Below are 18516 nucleotides of genomic sequence, written 5' to 3' on the forward strand. Positions count from 1 at the left end.
GGACCTGATGAAGGATCGGTCCTGGGCGCTGTACCGTCTGCTCCGTGTGGCGACGGGTTTGCAATCGGGGGTGAGGTTAGCAAACAGGGAGGGAGGGTCCACTTTGAGGGACGCGAGGCTGCAGACAGTGAGGGGGGGGGGGTATAGGGCCGCCGAATTGAAAGGTCAAGCTCTGCAGGTTGCACTGCAAGTCCAGTCCTAGGAGTGCCGGTGCGCAAAGGTCAGGGAGGACAAGGAATTTATCATTTTTAAAAACCTTCCAGTGGACCGTGAGGTCCGCGATGCAGCACCCGGTGATGTGGACGGAGTGCGAACCTGAGGCTAAACCGATTTTGCGTGTTACGGGATGGACAGGGAGCGCGTGTCAGGGTGAACGAAGCTTTCCGTGCTCCCGGAGTCCAGCAGGCAGTCCGTCTCGTGGCCGTTGAGGTGGATCAACGTAATCGTTTTGGCGAGCGTGCGTGGATGAGACTGGTCGAGTTGAACGGCCGCGAGCCGTGGAGAAAATCCGTCGTCGCCGTCCGAGTCGATGCTGGAGGGACCTTGCGTGGCAGACCTGGAAGTCGGTGGCCGGCGGGGCGCGAGTCGGGAGCGGCTGGAGCAGCCCTGAGGGAGAGAGGGAGGCACACAGGCCGTTCGCAGAGGCCTGGGGGAGGGGGGGAAGAGTGCTGTGCAGCTTCCAGAAGCGCTGCAGCCAGCGTTTTGGCCTGGCAGACCGTGGAGTAGTGGCCCTTCTTCCCGCAGCGAGTGATTTACCAAAGTCTGGCTTTAATTGACTAGAACACAGCTCTGCGATCGTCTACAGTGGAAAGGGACGATCATCAGGCGTCTGAGCATTTATACCTCGTTAATAGAGGCGTGGTTAACTCAGCCTCTCGGCCAATCGGTCGAGAGGCACATGACCGACCAGGGCCAATGGTAAGCCGACGTTCTGGCCCAATGGCAGACGAGTATGCAGATCATATCACCACAGGCATTTACGAAGGCAGAAGGCTTGGGGCAAAAGTGAAAAATGGGAGATTTATAGATATATGTAGTTTTGAATAATGTTACTTCATTCTGTACAGTGGTTAAGTTTTTGTTTATTGCTGTTCTCTGTAGCAAAGTTTTTTTCTGAAAATGTGTATGTTTGATTGTTTTCCTGAGACTGGGCGGAAGGGGAGGGAAAGCCTGGGCAGGGGCCCCCACACTAGCTAAGAAGTCGGCTAGTGAACGGGGGGGGGGCTGCGGACATTGGAGCCTGGTGAGTGGGTTTCAATGTGCCTAGGAGGAAATAAAAGGTGGGGGAGGGGGATCGATACTAGGTGATGGTTTTTCCAGAGGAAGTATAGGAGGGGATTCTGGGAGTGGAGGATGGGGTTCGATATCAACAATAGATAGGGGCGGGTCAGGCTCAGTCGCTCGGGCCCGAAATTGTGATGATGGTGGATAAGAAGGGAGAGACCCCGTTAAGATAGTTACGTGGAATGTGAATGTGATGGGGTTGGGAGGCCTGGTGAAGAGGTTGAGGGTGCTTGTGCACTTGAAAAGTTTGAAAGCTGACGTGGCGATGCTGTAGGAGTCTCGCTTGAGGCTGAAGGATCAGGTGAGGCTTAAAAAGGGCTGGGTTAGTCAGGTATTTCACTCAGATTTTGGGCGAGGGGGGGTAATGGTCCTGGTAAATAAGAGTGAGGTTCCAAATGGAGAAAGTGGTGGCAGATCAGGGAGATAGATACATAAAAATGACAGGGGCATTGGAGGGAAAGTTGGTGGCGTTGGTAAGCGTGCATGGTCCCAACCGGGAATGATGCAGGGTTTGTAAAGAAGGTGTGTCCCCGACGTGGATTCACATGAATTGATAGTGGGTGGAGACTGGAACTTGGTGCAGGAGCCAAAATTGGACATGTCGCGACCTCGGTTGCTTATCCAGTCAGGGGGAGCGAAGGCGTTGGCTGGGCTAATGATGGAAATAGGAGGAATCGACCCTTGGAAGGTTTTGCACCCGATGGAACAGGAGTATTCTTTTTTCTCTTCGGTTCATAGGGTCTATTCGTAGATAGATTTGTTTTGTGGTGGGGAAGGTACTGTTGGCCAGGGTCAAGTGGTCGGTATATTCGGCAATTGCGATAACGGATCATGCGCCACACTAGGTGGACATAGTGTTGGAGAAGGGAACAGTGCAGAGACCAGGTTCCGTAGGGCGGTAACCCACTTTAGATACCTGGGGGTGCAGGTGGCACGGGACTGGGGGGGGGCTCCGTGGTATCATTTCTGGTTTGGTGGGGAGGGTGAAAGCAGATTTGGCAAGATGGAATTGTCTTCCTCTATTGCTGGCAGGTCAGGTACAAGCAATTAAGATGAATGTATTGCTGCGGTTTTTGTTCATTTTTCAGTGCCAGCTGATCTTTTTAACCAAAGGTGTTTTTTAAGTAAGTAGAAAAGATGATTACCTAGTTTATTTGAGGGGGGGGGAGGGAAGTGGCTAGGATTCAGAAAGTGCTGTTTCAGAGAGGACGGCAGTCAGTGCGGTTGGGTCTACCAGATTTATAGTATTGTTACTGGGCGGCGAATGCTGAGAAGGTGAGGGGTTGGGTTGGGAGGGGGGGGGGGGGGAGACTCCCAGTGGGTTAGAATGGAGGAGAGTCTGTGCATGGGGCTCGGGGTTGATGGGGGTGGCAACAGCGCCGCTCCCGATGGCCTCAGGGAAATGTTCAGGGAGTCTGGTGGTGGTGGCGGCGTTGAAGATCTGGAGGCGGTTGCGCCAGCACTTTAGGTTGTGGGCAGGGTCAAGGGAAATGTCGATTCGAGGGAATCATAGATTTGAGCCAGGGAGGTGGGATGGGAATTTTCGGAGATGGGAGGAGAGTTAGGGTAGTAAAGCATTTGTTTCTGGGACACCGGTTTGCAAAGTTGGAGCAGCTGGGGGAGAAATAAGGGTTTGGGAAGGGGGAGATGTTTAGGTATATGCAGGTTCGAGATATTACTCTGAAGGAGGTACAGGGTTTTCCGGTGGCGCCAGCCCCCACACTGTTGAAAGAGATACTGACGACAGAGGGAATGGAGAAGGGCGTGGTGTTGGTGATTTATGGGGTTATTCTCGGAGAAGATAAAGGTATCACTTGATGCGATTAAGGCAAAGTGGGAGGAAGAGTTAGGGGAGGGTATGGAGGAGGGGTTGTAATGTGAGGTGCTCCGGAGGGTGAATGCATCAACTTTGTGCGCAAGATACAGTTGAAGGTGGTGTACAGGGCACACCTCACAAGGGTGAGGATGAGCTGACTTTTTGAGGGGGTAGAGGATGTTTGTGAAAGATGTGGGGAGGTCCCACAAATCACGTTCATATGTTTTGGTCCTGTCCAAAACTGGAGCAGACTTGGAGGGAAGTCTGAAGGGTAATCTCAAAGGTGATGTACATGAGACTCAAACCAGGTCCCCTAGAAGCCATATTTCGGGTATTGAATCAGCCGGGGTTGGAAGGGGGCGCAGATGTCTTAGTCTTCGCCTCGCTGATCGCCCGGAGGTGAGTCCTATTGGGGTGGAGGTCGGCTTCTCCGCTCTCGGCGTGGCGGGGGGACCTGTTGGAGTTCTTAACGCTCGGGAAAGTGAAGTTCAAGTCGAGGGGAAGGATGGAAGGGTTCTACAACTTGTTTATCATGCATTTTCAAGAATTGGATGACATCAAACATTAGGGGGGAGGCGTTGGGGAGGGGATTGGAATGTTTAAGTTATTGATGATTCTGTATGGGGGTTGATGGTGGATACCTGATTCTTTTTCATTGGTGTTCTGTATTCAAAATGTTTGGTGCTGTTTGAGGATGGGTGGGATAAGGGGATTGTTGGCCAGGGGCGTGCCATTGTATTTGTTATTGTTGATTATTTGTTGATGTAAATTTGATGAAAATGTGTAAAAGGAGAATAAAAATATTTTTTTTAAAACAGTGAAACATCAAGCATTGATTTTTTTAAAAACGCCAGACCTTTTAAAATTTAAAGCCTAGAAAAATTAAATTCCTTGATAGTTTTGAAAGTTCCGATGAGCTTTTGACAGTTCTTTGACAGCTTAGGACATTTTTTAGTCATCTTGAAGAGTTTTGTTAGGTTTATGCACTTTTTACACAATCATATCTAAGTTTTACAATCCCAAAGGGCACCTGACCTATCCTAAAGGGTGCCTTACCTATCCCAAGGGGTACCTCCTATCAAAGGGATACCCTAGCTATCCATACAAATCCACAAGTTTCAGATCTGCCCTGCCAGGTCTAATCTGTACACTTTGTGTTTTCAACGCACACCTCGTCAAAATCTCAGATTAATGGAGGCAGCTGTGGATTTATATGGGCAGTTGCCTCCACGACCTACAAATGTGCTAATAGGAATTCGCCCTCATTTCCAAATATGGCAGGTTTATTGGCGAGAGTTTGGGATTTGGACCTCGACCCACATTTTTGCCTGGAGTCTTTCCGTCTGTGTGAAAATTCAGACCAATGTCTCAAGAACCTGAGTGCCAACAGGGTAGAAAAATAAAAGTAGTTAAGAGGTTGAAATACAATTCCCCTTAATACTTATCTGTCTCTTTCATGCTCTTCTGTATATTATTCCACCATTTACCAGCATTGGTTTGCCATTTCAAATTAACATTATATAGGTCTGGCATTGGGAATGACCAAAAGTATCTTACAGGTCATTTCTGGCATATTAATGTTTATCAACTTTATGAGGCAGATGGAACCTATTCTGTAACTGATTTGCACCACAGCAGCAATGAAAATTCCAAGTTTTAATATTCAAGAGTCGAGATCTGCAACTCTTCTTCACGGACCTTACCTTCAGTACTCCCCAGAGTTCATTAAGCAAAACTCTAGCATAAAGTAGTCATTTGCACGTTATTTAGGAAATTATAGAACCAGGTTCTAATTACCTGAGTTTTGCGCTGTCTCTTGTGCACTATACTTTTGCAAATTGTACATCATGAATTATTTTTACTGTATACAGTCAGATGATTTGATCAAAATTACTTTGTGTATACAGTAGTCCCCCTTTATAACGCGGGTGTTGGGGTCCAAGACAGCCACCCGCGTTGCATCCGAGCCGTGGATATCCACGATGGGGGTTTTAAATTTATTTAAAAATCTATGCTAGCGCTTCCCATTGAGAGTCTACGGGGGGCGGGGGGAGAGGTCAGACCCCCGTAGACTCACAATGGGAAGCGCTAGCATAGATTTTAAAATAAATTTAAAACCCCCATCGTGGATCTAATTAAAACAGTGTCAATTTCAGCGGCCGGAGAGGGCAGCTGCTCTCTCACTGAAACAATCAGCCGGCCGCTGAAATTGACACTGCCCGCTGCTCTCTCCCTCCAATCCAACTTTTAAGTTTTAATGTTTCTGATTGGAGGGAGAGAGCAGCCGGCAGTGTCAATTTCAGCGGCCGGCTGATTGTTTCAGTGAGAGAGCAGCTTCCCTCTCCGGATCAAAGTGAGCCGGCCGCTGAAATTGACACAATTGACAGTTGGGGTCCATAAGCCCCCCCGCGGTATATCGCGAACCGTGGTATTGCGGAGCGCGATATAACGGGGGACTACTATATATTTACACTGCAAACCATCTGACTAACTAGATACTGTTTCAAAAACCTTCATTGTTTTGGGCACAAAGATTGGTTTACACAGCATTCATATTTTATTTATGTTCCTTCAATAGTTGGGAATTATTCAAGGACATGCCATATTCACACCGTGCAGGTGCTCTCTCTGTTCGAACAGCATCTACATTACATTTAGAGCACTTTGCGGCATCTTAGGGTAGAAGGTGCTATCTAAAAGCTATATAAATTTCCACTTTGTAGATTCCAAAAGCAGTAACATTTCTGTACATTATGCAGATATCTGAAAATGAAACTTTAACAGATGTTAAAATGGTCATCATACCTACAAAGTTTAAATCTGAAACCTGACCAAAACTCCTCATTTCAATTTTGTAGAACTGGGACCCAGAATTGTTAGGAGAAATGTACACTTTCCATGTCTAAAGAAGAGCTGGTTAAGGAGCAGAGAAAAAAATGGGGATTTTGTTTGTGTATGTTATCTGTCAATTCTGATTGTTGGGGGGGGGGGGGGGGGGGGGGGGGGGGGGGGGGGGGGGGAGGTTTAGAGTATCCATTAAACTTCTGTTTGTCAGGAAAATTTGTTCAGATTCATAGCTTTTTTAAAAAACTTGTGCCCAATTATTTTTTTCCAATTATGGGGCAACTTAGCATGGCCAATTCACCTACTCTGCACATCTTTGGGTTGTGGGGGGGGGGGAGACCCACGCAGACACAGGGAGAATATGCAAACTCCCAATGGAGTTCAGATTTATAGATGCTTGATTTAATTAATCATGTATACCCGGGTCTGACTGTATGCCAGTTTGCATAATGAAACTGCCACCCTCAAAAACCCTTAACATATTATTTTACTTGTCTGATTTTCATTTAATTCCAGGAGCCAAATTGGATGATTTTGCAGATTTTACAACATTTGGAATTGCAACCTCACTGTTGCTGCAGGCCCAAGGCATACTAAATGGTGTGTTTGTCATCTGCTATGCTATGGCTGTATTTGCACGCCTCTGCTTCTTTTCTAGTGGTAAGAGCTTACTTTAGTTTATAAAGAGTGAAGTATTATTGTTGGCACTGAGATTGCAAGTATTTTCCTAGTTTACATTAAGTATCCTATGAGTCACATGCAGTGAAAGCAACTCGTATTTCTCTCTTAAATCTAACCAAATAGAGCTTATTCAATGACGAGAAGATTTATTTATGCTTTGAACTCTAGTACAGTGTCATAAAATAATGCAATGTGGGTTAACCTTCCACTAATCAGAGTTCCAAATGACAATGGGGAAATATTGCATCATATTTAGAAGGGAAAGTTGTTACACAGCACCAACTGGTGCATTCTTCCAAGTGTTTGATAGGAATAACATAAGGCAAGTCCTGGGAGTGAATAACATGAGGCAAGTCCTGGGAGCGGTACAGTGGTTATCACTGCTGTCTCACAGATCCAATGGCCCAGGTTCAATTCCGGCCTCGGGTGACTGTGTGGAGTTTACACTTCCTCCCCGTGCCTGAGCGGGTTTCCCCCTGGTGCTCTGGTTTCCTCCCACAGTCCAAGTGCAGGTTAGGTCGATTGGCCATGCTAAATTGCCTCTTGGTGTCCAAAGATTAGGTTGGGTTATGGGGATAGGGTGGAGGTGTGGGAGGGGCTGGTTTAGCTCTCTGGGCTAAATCGCTGGCTTTTAAAGCAGGCCAGCAGCACGGTTCGATTCCCGTACCAGCCTCTCCGGACAGGCGCCGGAATGTGGCGACTAGGGGCTTTTCACAGTAGCTTCATTGAAGCCTACTCGTGACAATAAGCGATTTTCATTTCATTTAATTTTCATTTATTAAGTAGGGTGCTCTTTCCAAGGGCCAATGCAGACTCGATGGGCCGAATGGCCTCCTTCTGCACTTTAAATTCTATGATTCTATGGTTTAGTAGCAAGAGATTAATGGTTTATTGTTGCTACATTTATCGAGTTTCTTAACCTCCTGCACCCTGCAAGACATATTACAAAAAAGCTGCAGCAAACATAGGGGAAAAGTGGGCCCAAAGGTCCATAATCATAAAATAAATGGGAAGGTGATGTTGGATACCGTTCAGTGGGTCTTAATAGAGTCTTCGTAGTCTAAAGTAGGTTAACTGTATGTCTTTATTCACTACAAGAATTATGTACATATATACAACAAAGGGTTCTGTGCACACGGCTCTGTCCAACACTACACTGGCTTCCTAGGTGTGGGTCATGTGTTCTGTTGCATCACTGTGTGGTGTGCTGTGCTCAGTCCCACATTAACCCTATATGTGCCAGACCCTTATCCTACAAAAGGGAGTCTTTACATTACATTAAAATATGAATATTTGGTACCGTTTCTTTCAGGAATCCCATTTGTTTATCGTGGCCTTCCATGTCTTTATGCTTCAGCCATCCTGGCCTGCACTTCTCTGTTGACTGGAGGCAATCGCTTTCTCCTGTATATTGCTGCAGTAGTGATGATTCTCTTCATGACTGACCAGGGCAACTATCCCCATGACAAGGTCCTAGAGTCCCAGATCTGGAAAAAAGTAGTTTACATTGGAGGTGGGTAGAACTATCAAGACGCAATGAAGTTATGTACATGCTGAGGGTATGTATTTTTAGTTCATTCCAGATTGATGAGCTTTTCATTATATTAGCAAAAATGCTCATCATTTTGAAATATGATGAGGTTCTATTTATTATTCATACAGAAATTGTTATTTTCACTGTCTTATACCTTACATGCTGGAATGAGATTAAACTGTTTAAATTGTTCCCTTTATGGACCAAAGAAGTTGATCAGCATTGTAATAACACGCATGTGAACGACTAGCATGTTGAGCCATGAGAAAGTGTCTCTGTCCCCTTCAAATGAATGATTACAGATCAAACTGAGATTTTTTAATTACGGAGTTCAATTGTTAAGTAAACACAGACACGAAAGACCTTTCACAGATAAATTATTGTTAAATCATGGACTTTTGAGGCTAGAATATATTTGCCAGTTTCATCTGGTTCTAAAGAAAAGTAACTGACATTTAACGTTAATCCAGTTTCTTTCTCCTGCAGTGCTGCCAGACCTGATGAGTATTTCCAGAATTTTCTGTTTTTTATACATATATGCATACCTTGAATGCTAAGTGCAATATTAATTATCTAATTTTTAGTATCGCCTTAATAGGAACCATATTTCAATACAGGATACATCTTTCTCTATAGGCCAGGGTGTATGATTACAAGCAAATAACAGCATATAGTGTTCAGATAACCTCATACATCAAGGGCGGGATTCTCCGTTTGCCAACACTCAAATCGCGAAATCGTGGTGGGCGGAGGATAGGTTCTGACGCCAAAATTGTGGCGGGCGCGATTTGATGCCAAATCACGATTCTCCGTCACCTCAACAGCAGCGTCAATGCGTACCGGAACGCACGTACAGTAAACACCGTTTGCAAATCATTAGCGGGTCTGACCCGGTATTCTCCGGGCCTCCACGATTCTCCTCCTCTGATGGACCGAGTTCCCGACAGGGGGAGCGAGCTGAGCAGTCGGGTTGACCCCCTACAGGACTGGGGCGGTTCCCAGACACGAACCGCCATTACTGCTGCAGCCATTTTGCTGTGCACCCACTGACCACCCACCTTGGTCCCAAGTTCTGCATAGTGATGCCAGACGAATGGGTGCCGCCCCCGCTTCCCACCCTCCACCACACCGCCTCCCCCAACCCACCCAGCCACCAATACCCTTGGGGGCAGTGGTGCATAACCCTGGTGGGGTCAGTGCCAGCCGATGGTATCCCTGGCATCAGGGATGGGCACCAGGGCCAGAGGTCGCCACGGTGCCAGACACCGACGGGGCTACTGTGTTTGGTGTTCGTTGTCTAGCAAGGAATCGACCAGACTACTTGTTTTTTTTCTAAATGTATTTATTCAAAGTTTTTCAATAAGTTTACAAAACACTCCAAAAAGGAAAATAATACAAAGAGAAAAGGGCAACATGCCAACCAAACAGAACAACTTAACCCTCTAAACGATAAACAGTTTAACAAATTAACACCCAACTCAAAACAAAATAGGACAAGCGCCCCTTTCAAAAAAGAAAATAAACCAGCCCCCCCCCCCGGGCCGGGTTGCTGACCTCCACCTAACGTTCCGCAAGAAAGTCAAGGAATGGTTGCCACCACCTGGAGAACCCCTGCAAGGACCCTCGCAAGGCAAACGTTATCTTCTCCAACCTGAGAAACCCCGCCATGTCATTGACCCAAGCCTCTATGCTTTGGGGCTTCGCGTCCCTCCACACCACATTAACAAGAGCCTTCTCCGGGCTACCAAGGAGGCAAAGGCCAGAACTCTGGCCTCTTTCGACTCCTGCGCTCCCGGATCATCCGATACCCCAAATATCGTTATCCCCCAACTCGGTTTTACCCGAGTATCCAAGACCTTGGATATAACCTTTGCAAAGCCCGTCCAAAACTCCGCAAACGCCGGGCAAGGGCGTGGTTTGCTGGGCTCCCCAAACACCTCACACATCTGTCCTCCACCCTGAAAAATTTACCTATCCTCGCCCCTGTCATATGCGCCCTGTGTACCACTTTAAACTGGATCAGGCTGAGCCTGGCGCAAGATGAAGAGGAATTGACCCTGTCCAAGGCGTCAGCCCACAGGCCCTCATCCAGCTTCTCACCCAGCTCCTCTTCCCACTTGCCCTTCAGCTCCTCCACCGAGGCTTCCTCCGCCCCCGAAGCTCCTGGTATATCTCCGAGATCTTACCCTCTCTGACCCACATGCCCGAGATCACCCTGTCCTGTATCCATCGGACAGGCAGCAGCAGGAATTCCCCTACTTGCCTCCTGACAAACGCCTGAACCTGCATATACCTGAAGCCATTTCCTGGGGGTAATCCAAATTTCTCCTCCAGCGCCCTCAGACTGGCAAAAGTCCCGTCGATGAATAAATCCCCCATCCTTCTAATTCCCGCCCTGTGCCAGCTTCGGAACCCACCATCTATCCTGCCCGGAGCAAACCTATGGTTGTTTCGTATCGGGGACCAGACTGAGGCCCCCGTCTCCCCTCCATTGTCCTCAAATCCTCAGCGTCGCCGCCACCACCGGGCCCGTGGTATACCGTGTCGGCAGAAGCGGCAACGGTGCTGTCACCAGTGCCCCCAGGCTAGTACCTACACAGGACGCCGCCTCTAGTCTTTTCCACGCCGCCCCTTCTCCCTCCATTACCCACTTCCGAATCATAGACCCATTCGCTGCCCAGTAATAACTGCACAGGGTCGGCAGCGCCAACCCACCTCCCCCGACTGCGCTCCAAGAACAGTCTCTTAACCCTCGGGGTCTTATTTGCCCACACAAATCCCATAATACTATTGCTCATTCGCTTGAAAAAGGCCTTGGGGATGAGAATGGGCAGGCACTGAAACACGAACAAGAACCTAGGGAGGACCGTCATCTTGACCGTCTGCACCCTGCCCGCCAGGGAGAGTTGTAGCATGTCCCACCTCCTGAAGTCCTCCTCCATCTGGTCCACCAACCGCGCCAGATTGAGCTTATGCAAGACCCCCCAACTCTTGGCCACCTGGATACCCAAATATCGAAAACTCCTCTCCACCATCTGGAGCGGCAGCTCCTCCAACCTCTTTCCCTGGCCCCTTGCATGCACCACAAAGAGCTCGCTCTTCCCAATGTTGAGCTTATATCCCGCAAAGTCTCCAAACTCCCTAAGGGTCTGCATGACCTCCCCCATCCCCTCCACCTGATCCGCGATGTATAGAAGCAGGTCATCCGTGTATAGTGAGACACGGTGCTCCCCCCCCCGGACCAAACCTCTCCAGCTTCTGGACTCCCTCAGCGCCATGGCCAGCGGCTCAATTGCCGGGGCAAACAGCAGGGGGGACAGGGGGCACCCCTGCCTCGTTCCACGGTACAGTCTAAATACTCTGACCTCAACTGGTTCATCGATACACTCGCCACCGGGGCCTGGTACAACAATTTAACCCACCCTATGAACCTCTCCCCGAACCCAAACCTGCCCAGCACCTCCCACAGGTACTCCCACTCCACCCGGTCCTTCTCTGTGTCCATTGCCGCCACCACTTCTGCCTCCCCTCCCCCCTCCGAGGGCATCATAATCACATTCAGGAGCCTCCGCACATTTGCATTCAGCTGTCTGCCCTTCACAAACCCCGTCTGATCCTCGCGGGATATAATCCCCAATCCTAGTGGCTAGGACCTTCGCCAACAACTTGGCATCCACATTCAGGAGTGAAATCGGCCTATATGAGCCACACTGCAGCGGGTCCTTGTCCTGCTTGAGGATAAGCGAGATCAGAGCCCGCAACATCGTCGGGGAAGAGTTCCTTTTTCTTTCGCCTCGTTAAAGGTTCTCAACAGCAACGGGGCCAACAGTTCTGAGAACTTGCTGTAGAACTCAACCGGCAACCCATCCGGTTCCGGGGCCTTGCCCGTCTGTATGCTCCCCAACCCCTTAACCAGCTCCTCCATCCCGATCGGGCCCCCCAAGCCCTCTACCTGCTCCTCCTCCACCTTTGGAAACCTGAATTGCCCCCCCCCCCCCCCCCCCCCCCCCCCGTCCGGGGTTCTGTTTTGTACGCGGTTCTGTTTTGTACAAATTCCCATAGAAGTCCCTAAAGACCTCATTTATTTTGCCTGGACTCCGCACCGTGTTCCCCCCCCTGCCCCTGATCCCCCAATTTCCCGAGCCGCCTCCTTCATTCGCAGCTGATGCGCCAGCATCCGACTCGCCTTCTCCCCATATTCATACGCTGCACCCTGTACCTTCCTCCATTGGGCCTCGGCTTTCCCCATAATCAGCAAGTCAAACTCCATTTGGAGGCTCCAACTCTCCTTCAGCAGCCCCTACTCAGGGGATTCCGCATATCTCCTATCCACCCTCAGTAACTCCCCCACCAATCTCTCCCTCTCCGTCCTCTCCCTCTTTTCCCTGGGAGCCCTGATTGATATTAGCTCCCCTCTGACCACCGCCTTCAGCGCCTCCCAGACCACACACACCAGCACCTCCCCATTGTCATTGGCTTCCATATACCTTTGAATGCACCCCCCGACCCGCCCACAGACCTCCTCATCCGCCAACAATCCTACGTCCATGCGCCACAGCGGGCGCTGGCCCCTCTCTTCCCCTAACTCCAGTTCCACCCAGTGCGGGGCGTGATCTGAAATGGCAATGGCCGAATACTCTGTCCCCTCCACTCTCGGGATCAGCACCCTGCTCACCACGAAAAAGTCTATCCGTAAGTAGGCCTTGTGCACGTGGGAAAAGAAGGAGAACTCCCTCACTCTTGGCCTAGCAAACCTCACGGATCCACTCCCGCCATCTGATCCATGAACCCCCTCAGGACCTTGGCCGCAGCTGGCCTCTTACCCGACCTTGACCTAGACCGATCCAGTGCCAGGTCCAGTACCGTGTTGAAGTCCCCCCCCATAATTAGGTTCCCCGCCTCCAGATCCGGGATCTGGCTTAACATCCGCTTCATGAACCCTGCATCATCCCAATTTAGGGCATATACATTCCCCAGCACCACCCGGGCCCCCTACAGCCTACTGCTCACCATCACGTAACGGCCCCCTTTATCCGCCATAATACCTGCCGCCTCGAAAGTCACCCGCTTGCTCACCAAGATTGCTACCCCGCTGTTCTCCGCGTCCAGCCCAGAGTGAAAGACATGCCCCACCCATCCCTTCCTCAGCCTGGTCTGATCCGCAACTTTCAGTTGCGACTCCTGTAACATGGCTACGTCTGTCTTCAGTCCTTTCAAGCGCGCAAATACCCGGGCCCTCTTGACCGGCCCATTCAGGCCTCTCACATTCCACGTGATCAGCCGTATCGGGGGACTACCCCCCCCCCCCCCCCCCCCCCCCCTTTGCCGGCTAGCCATCTCCTTTTTTAGGCACGCCACGTGCAAACTCCTCCCGCACTCTCCAGCCCCCCCAGGCGGAGGCTCCCCGCCCCAACTCTCCCTCTTATCTCCAGCTCCCCCTCAGTCAGTACAGCAGCAACCCAGTTCCCCCCAACCCACGCAAACCCCCCCTCCCCACGGCCAAACAATTGCTTAACCCCCTGCTCCCCCCATTTCACTCAGGTAAGTCAGCTGACTCCTGCTGACCCCGGCCGCTCCCGCCTCTGTCACCGATCCCCCCATTGGATTCCCCCCCCCAAAGTCCCCCGTTCTCCCCCCACCAAAGCGGGGTGGTCCAAGTCTCCCCCCCCCCCCCCCCCCCCTCCACTTCCCCTACAAACCGATGTGGACTCCAATCCAGTACCACCCTCCGCATCAGGCCCCGTTCCCTCCCTTTCCGCAGGAAAATAAAACCCGCGCTCCCTGTCTGGGCCCACCCCGCCCTCTATGGCGCAGCTCCTTTCTCCTGCAGCCTCGCCCCAATCCCCAGAGGCCCAGGGTCTCTGGCCCACTCCCCCCCCCCCCCCCCCCCCCCCCCACCGAATGCGGGGAACAACCCCTCCCAAACCAGCACACATACAGAAAAACACAAATATCACCCCTTTCCACTCCCCAACATCCCCCAAAGCGTGCTACAGACTACTAATTTGAGTCCAGCTTCTCATTTTTGATAAAGGTGCACACGTCGTCCGGCGTATCAAAATAGTGGTGTCGGTCCTGATATGTGACCCAAAACCGCGCTGGCTGCAACAGTCCGAACTTCACCCCCTTTCCGTGGAGAACCGCCTTCGGCGATTGAATTCTGCCGTCTTCTTGGCCAGCTCTGCATTCCAGTCCTGGTAAATACGGATTTCAGCATTCTCCCACCTGCTGCTCCGCTCATTCTTCGCCCATCTCAAGACACACTCCCTGTTGGTGAAACGGTGAAACTTCGCCACCACAGCCCTCAGTGGCTCATTCACCCTCGGTTTCCTCGCCAGGACTCTGTGCTCGGGCCTCAGGAAGGTTCCCGCGCCCATCAGCATACTCAGCATCGTAGCCACATACACCCCAGCATCCGACCCTTCCACACCTTCAGGGAGACCCAGAATCCGCAAATTCTTTCTCCTTGACCTGTTCTCCAGATCCTCGAATTTCTCCTGCCATTTTTTATGTAGCGCCTCGTGCGCCTCCACTTTCACCGCCAGGCCCAGGATCTCGTCCTCGTTATCAGAGGCCTTCTGCTGCACCTCTTTAATCGCTGTCCCCTGCATCCTCTGGGTCACTACCAGTCTTTCGATCGACGCCTTCATAGGGAACAACATCTCCGCCTTCAATTCCGCACAGCAGCTTCTCAGAAACTTTTGCTGCTCCCGCGACCACTGAGCCCACGCTCCCTGGTCTCCACCCTCCGCCATCTTGCTTTTTCACGCCCGTTCTCCTCTCTTCTCTAATGCCACTTTGTTGACCGCGCTGCTCCTGGTCCACTCCATACAGTGCTGGGGGAACCTCACTGCCGTCTTCCCACACCGGGAGTCATCGTCCAAATGTGGTGAATGTATAATATGTATAATTCACACTGTGCATCACTGTGTCCCTGTGGGCTCCATCTGTGAGCCGTTGCGCGGCTCTGCCCACAGGGGGAGATGAGGAGCATGTACAGGGCTCCAACCTTGGCTCCGCCCATGGCTCCTCCCATTACCGGAAGTATAAAGTGCAGCGGTCTTGTGAGCCTGCCCTCAGTTCTTCTGGTCGCAGGCAGGCTCAGTTGTAAGTCGATTAAAGCCACAGTTTACTTCTACTCGTGTCTTGAATGAATTGATGGTCGCATCAGTTTAATCGACTTAAAAAAAACAAACCACCATGTAATCAGCCCTCAAACTTGATCGACTGGAACTCGACCCGTAGGCTGCAGAAGTGAAGGAAATCTTTCTACATTGGCTTCAGTGCTTCAAGGCCTACCTGGCTGCGTCGACTACCTCCGCTGTTACTGAGGAGCAGAAACTCAGTCTCCTACATGCACGGGTGAGCCATCGCATTTCTACTCCACTCAATAGCACCGACTCGTACACCGAAGCCCTCGCAATACTCGACCGCCTGTACGTGTGGCCTGTAAATGAATTCTACGCGTGGCATATTTTTACTACCCGCCGCCAGCACCCCGCAGAGTCGCTAGAGGACTACCTGCGCGACCTAAAAGTTCTTGCATGGGAATATAACTTTCAGGCTGTAACTGCCTCCCAGCATATAGAACTCGCTGTCCATGATGTGTATGTTGCAGGGGTCCGGTCCAACTACATGTGCCAGCGTCTCCTCGAAAAAGGGGCCCAGAACCTGGAGGACACAGTAACGCTAGCAACTTCGCTGGAGGTCGCTTTCCAAAGTTTGAACTGGTTCCCAACCAACCACGCGACCCCATCGTGGACCCCCAACCAATGCAGTCACTTTGGACCAGTCGCGGCCAAAGCACCTCAAAAGCTCAATGATGTCCGTTCAGGTCAACGGATACAAAACACCGTGCCTCTTCGACTCCGGGAGCACCGAGAGCTTTGTTCATCCAGACCTGGTAAGACGCTGTTCGCTCCCTATCTTTCCAGCATGGTAAACTATCTCCCTCGCCTCGGGGTCGCACTCGGTCCAGATACAAGGGTGCACCGTTGCGACATTAATGATACAGGGCGCCAACTACTCCAACTTCCAATTGTATGTACTCCCAGACCTCTGCGCCCCTCTCCTACTCGGGCTCGATTTTCAATGTAATCTTCGAAGCTTAACACTCAGCTTCAGCGGACCCCTGCCCCCCCCTCACTATATGCAGCTTAGCGACTCTAAAAATCGACCCCCCTCTACTCTTCGCTAACCTCACCGCTAACTGCAAACCCGTAGCCATTCGCAGCAGATGATATAGCCTGCAGGACAGGGTATTTATTAGCACTGAAGTCCAGCGGCTCTTACGTGAGGGAGTCATAGAGGCCAGTAATAGCCCCTGGAGAGCTCAGGTGGTGGTCTTCAAGACCGGGGAAAAGCTCCGGATGGTGGTTGATTACAGCCAGAACATTAACCGGTTCACGCACCTCGATGCGTACCCCCTCCCCCGAACTGCAGACATGGTCAACCAGATCGTCCAGTACCGCATCTTCTCCACGGTGGATCTGAAGTCTGCATACCACTAGCTCCCCATCCACCCGGAGGACCGCCATTACACAACGTTCGAGGCAGACGGCCGCCTCTTCCATTCCCTTCGGATCCCTTTGGCATCACGAATGGGGTCTCGGTGCTCCAACGAGCAATGGACCGAATGGTGGACCAGTACGGGCTGCGGGCCACGTTTCCGTACTTGGATAACGTCACCATCTGCGGCCATGACCAGCAGGACCACGACGCCAACCTCCACCGATTTCTCCAAACCGCCCAAAAACTCAACCTCACATACAACAAGGAGAAATGCCTTTTCCGCATAACCAGATTAGCCATCCTCGGCTACGTCGTGGAAAACGGGGTCCTGGGGCCTGACCCGGACCGTATGCTCCCCCTCTTACAACTCCCTCTCCCTCACTGTTCCAGGGCCCTCAAAGAGGTGCCTTGGATTCTTCTCCTAATACGCCCAGTGGGTCCCCCAGTATGCGGACAAAGCCCGCCCACTATTTAAGACCATACTCTTCCCACTGTCAGCCGAGGCCCGCCAGGCCTTCAACTGCATTAAGGAGGGCATCACTAAAGCCGCCATGCGGGCGGTGGATGAATCCGTCCCCTTTCAAGTGGAGAGCGACGCCTCAGAGGTCGCTCTCACCGCCACTCTGAACCAGGCAGGGAGGTCAGTGGCTTTCTTCTCCCGAACCCCCTCCGCTTCAGAACTTCGACACTCCTCAGACGAAAAAGAAGCTCAAGCCATTGTGGAAGCCGTACGGCACTGGAGGCACTACCTCGCAGGTAGGAGGTTTACCCTCATCACCGACCAGAGATCGGTTGCCTTCATGTTTGACAACTCGCAACGGGGCAAATTTTAAAACAATAAAGTCTTGAGGTGGAGGATCGAGTTCTCCACCTATAATTATGATGTCATATACCGTCCTTGGAAGCTCAACGAGCCCCCAGATGCCCTGTTCCGCGGCACATGCACCAGCGGGCAAGACGACCGATTACAGGCTATCCACAATGACCTCTGCCATCCGGGGGTCACCCGGCTCGCCCACTACATCAAGGCCCGCAATCTGCCTTTCTCCACCGAGGAGGTAAAAGCTATCACCAGTAATTGCCCGATCTGCGCAGAGTGCAAACCGCACTTCTATAGACCAGACAAGGCCCACCTGATAAAGGCTTTCCGGCCCTTTGAATGACTGAGCATCGATTTCAAAGGGCCCCTCCCCTCGACCAATTGGTGAGCAGTCACATGACTAGTCTCAGCCAATCAGACGAGAGGCACATGACCAGCCAGAGCCAATGGGAAACCAATGCTCTGCACCAATGGCAGTGCTCCCATTCATACCAGCACATTCACCCTTTGTGGAGAAAGAAGGCGGGGGGGTGTTGTAAGGGGAAGAGAGAGAAGGGGGGTGCCGAGGACTGGTGGTATGAGTAGAGACAATCAAGAAGATGGAGGCTGCCCACTGGCTCGTGGCAAAATGAACAAAACTAAATACTGGGATGCAAAAAAAATTACAATAGAGTCCAATAAAATCCCATGGTTGCATCAGATGGACACGATCAGCCTGTCGGGTGCCCGTGGTGTTCTGGTGGACCGTCGCAGTGGAGCCGGTGACGTCGGGCCGATGGTCATCCTTGCCTCCGGGAGCGTCGGTCGTAGATGCGTCTCCGTACCCCGGGCCGGTGGTGGAGACGCTGTAAACGGGGAAGAGGGGGTCTGTGCACTGGGTCGTGGGGGCGCTGGGGGGAATTGGGGTTGGGGGTGAGGTGTTGATGTAAGGGGAGAAGGCCGCACGCCGGCAGGTGCCAGGTACCGAAGCGAGACCGTATCCTGCCGACCGTCGGGATACTCAATGTACGCATACTGCGGGTTGGC

At 51.3% G+C, this 18516-nt stretch overlaps 1 protein-coding gene across 5 annotated transcripts in view; it reads left to right on the forward strand.

Moving 5' to 3' along the window:
* The window catches only part of tmem269 (transmembrane protein 269), a 214915-nt gene that overhangs the window by 157004 nt on the left and 39395 nt on the right, over nucleotides 1-18516 (forward strand). For all 5 annotated transcript variants that reach the window (XR_005457403.1, XM_038773469.1, XM_038773471.1 and 2 more), the window contains 2 exons: nucleotides 6461-6604; nucleotides 7938-8138. Coding sequence is in view for 4 of the 5 variants with exons in the window: in XM_038773469.1 (XP_038629397.1) it covers nucleotides 6461-6604; nucleotides 7938-8138 (345 nt within the window). In the remaining variant the exon portion in view is untranslated. The remainder of the gene's footprint in view (nucleotides 1-6460; nucleotides 6605-7937; nucleotides 8139-18516) is intronic.

Source organism: Scyliorhinus canicula, chromosome 16 (genome assembly GCF_902713615.1).
Source record: "Scyliorhinus canicula chromosome 16, sScyCan1.1, whole genome shotgun sequence".
In the NCBI taxonomy this organism is placed as follows: domain Eukaryota; kingdom Metazoa; phylum Chordata; class Chondrichthyes; order Carcharhiniformes; family Scyliorhinidae; genus Scyliorhinus; species Scyliorhinus canicula.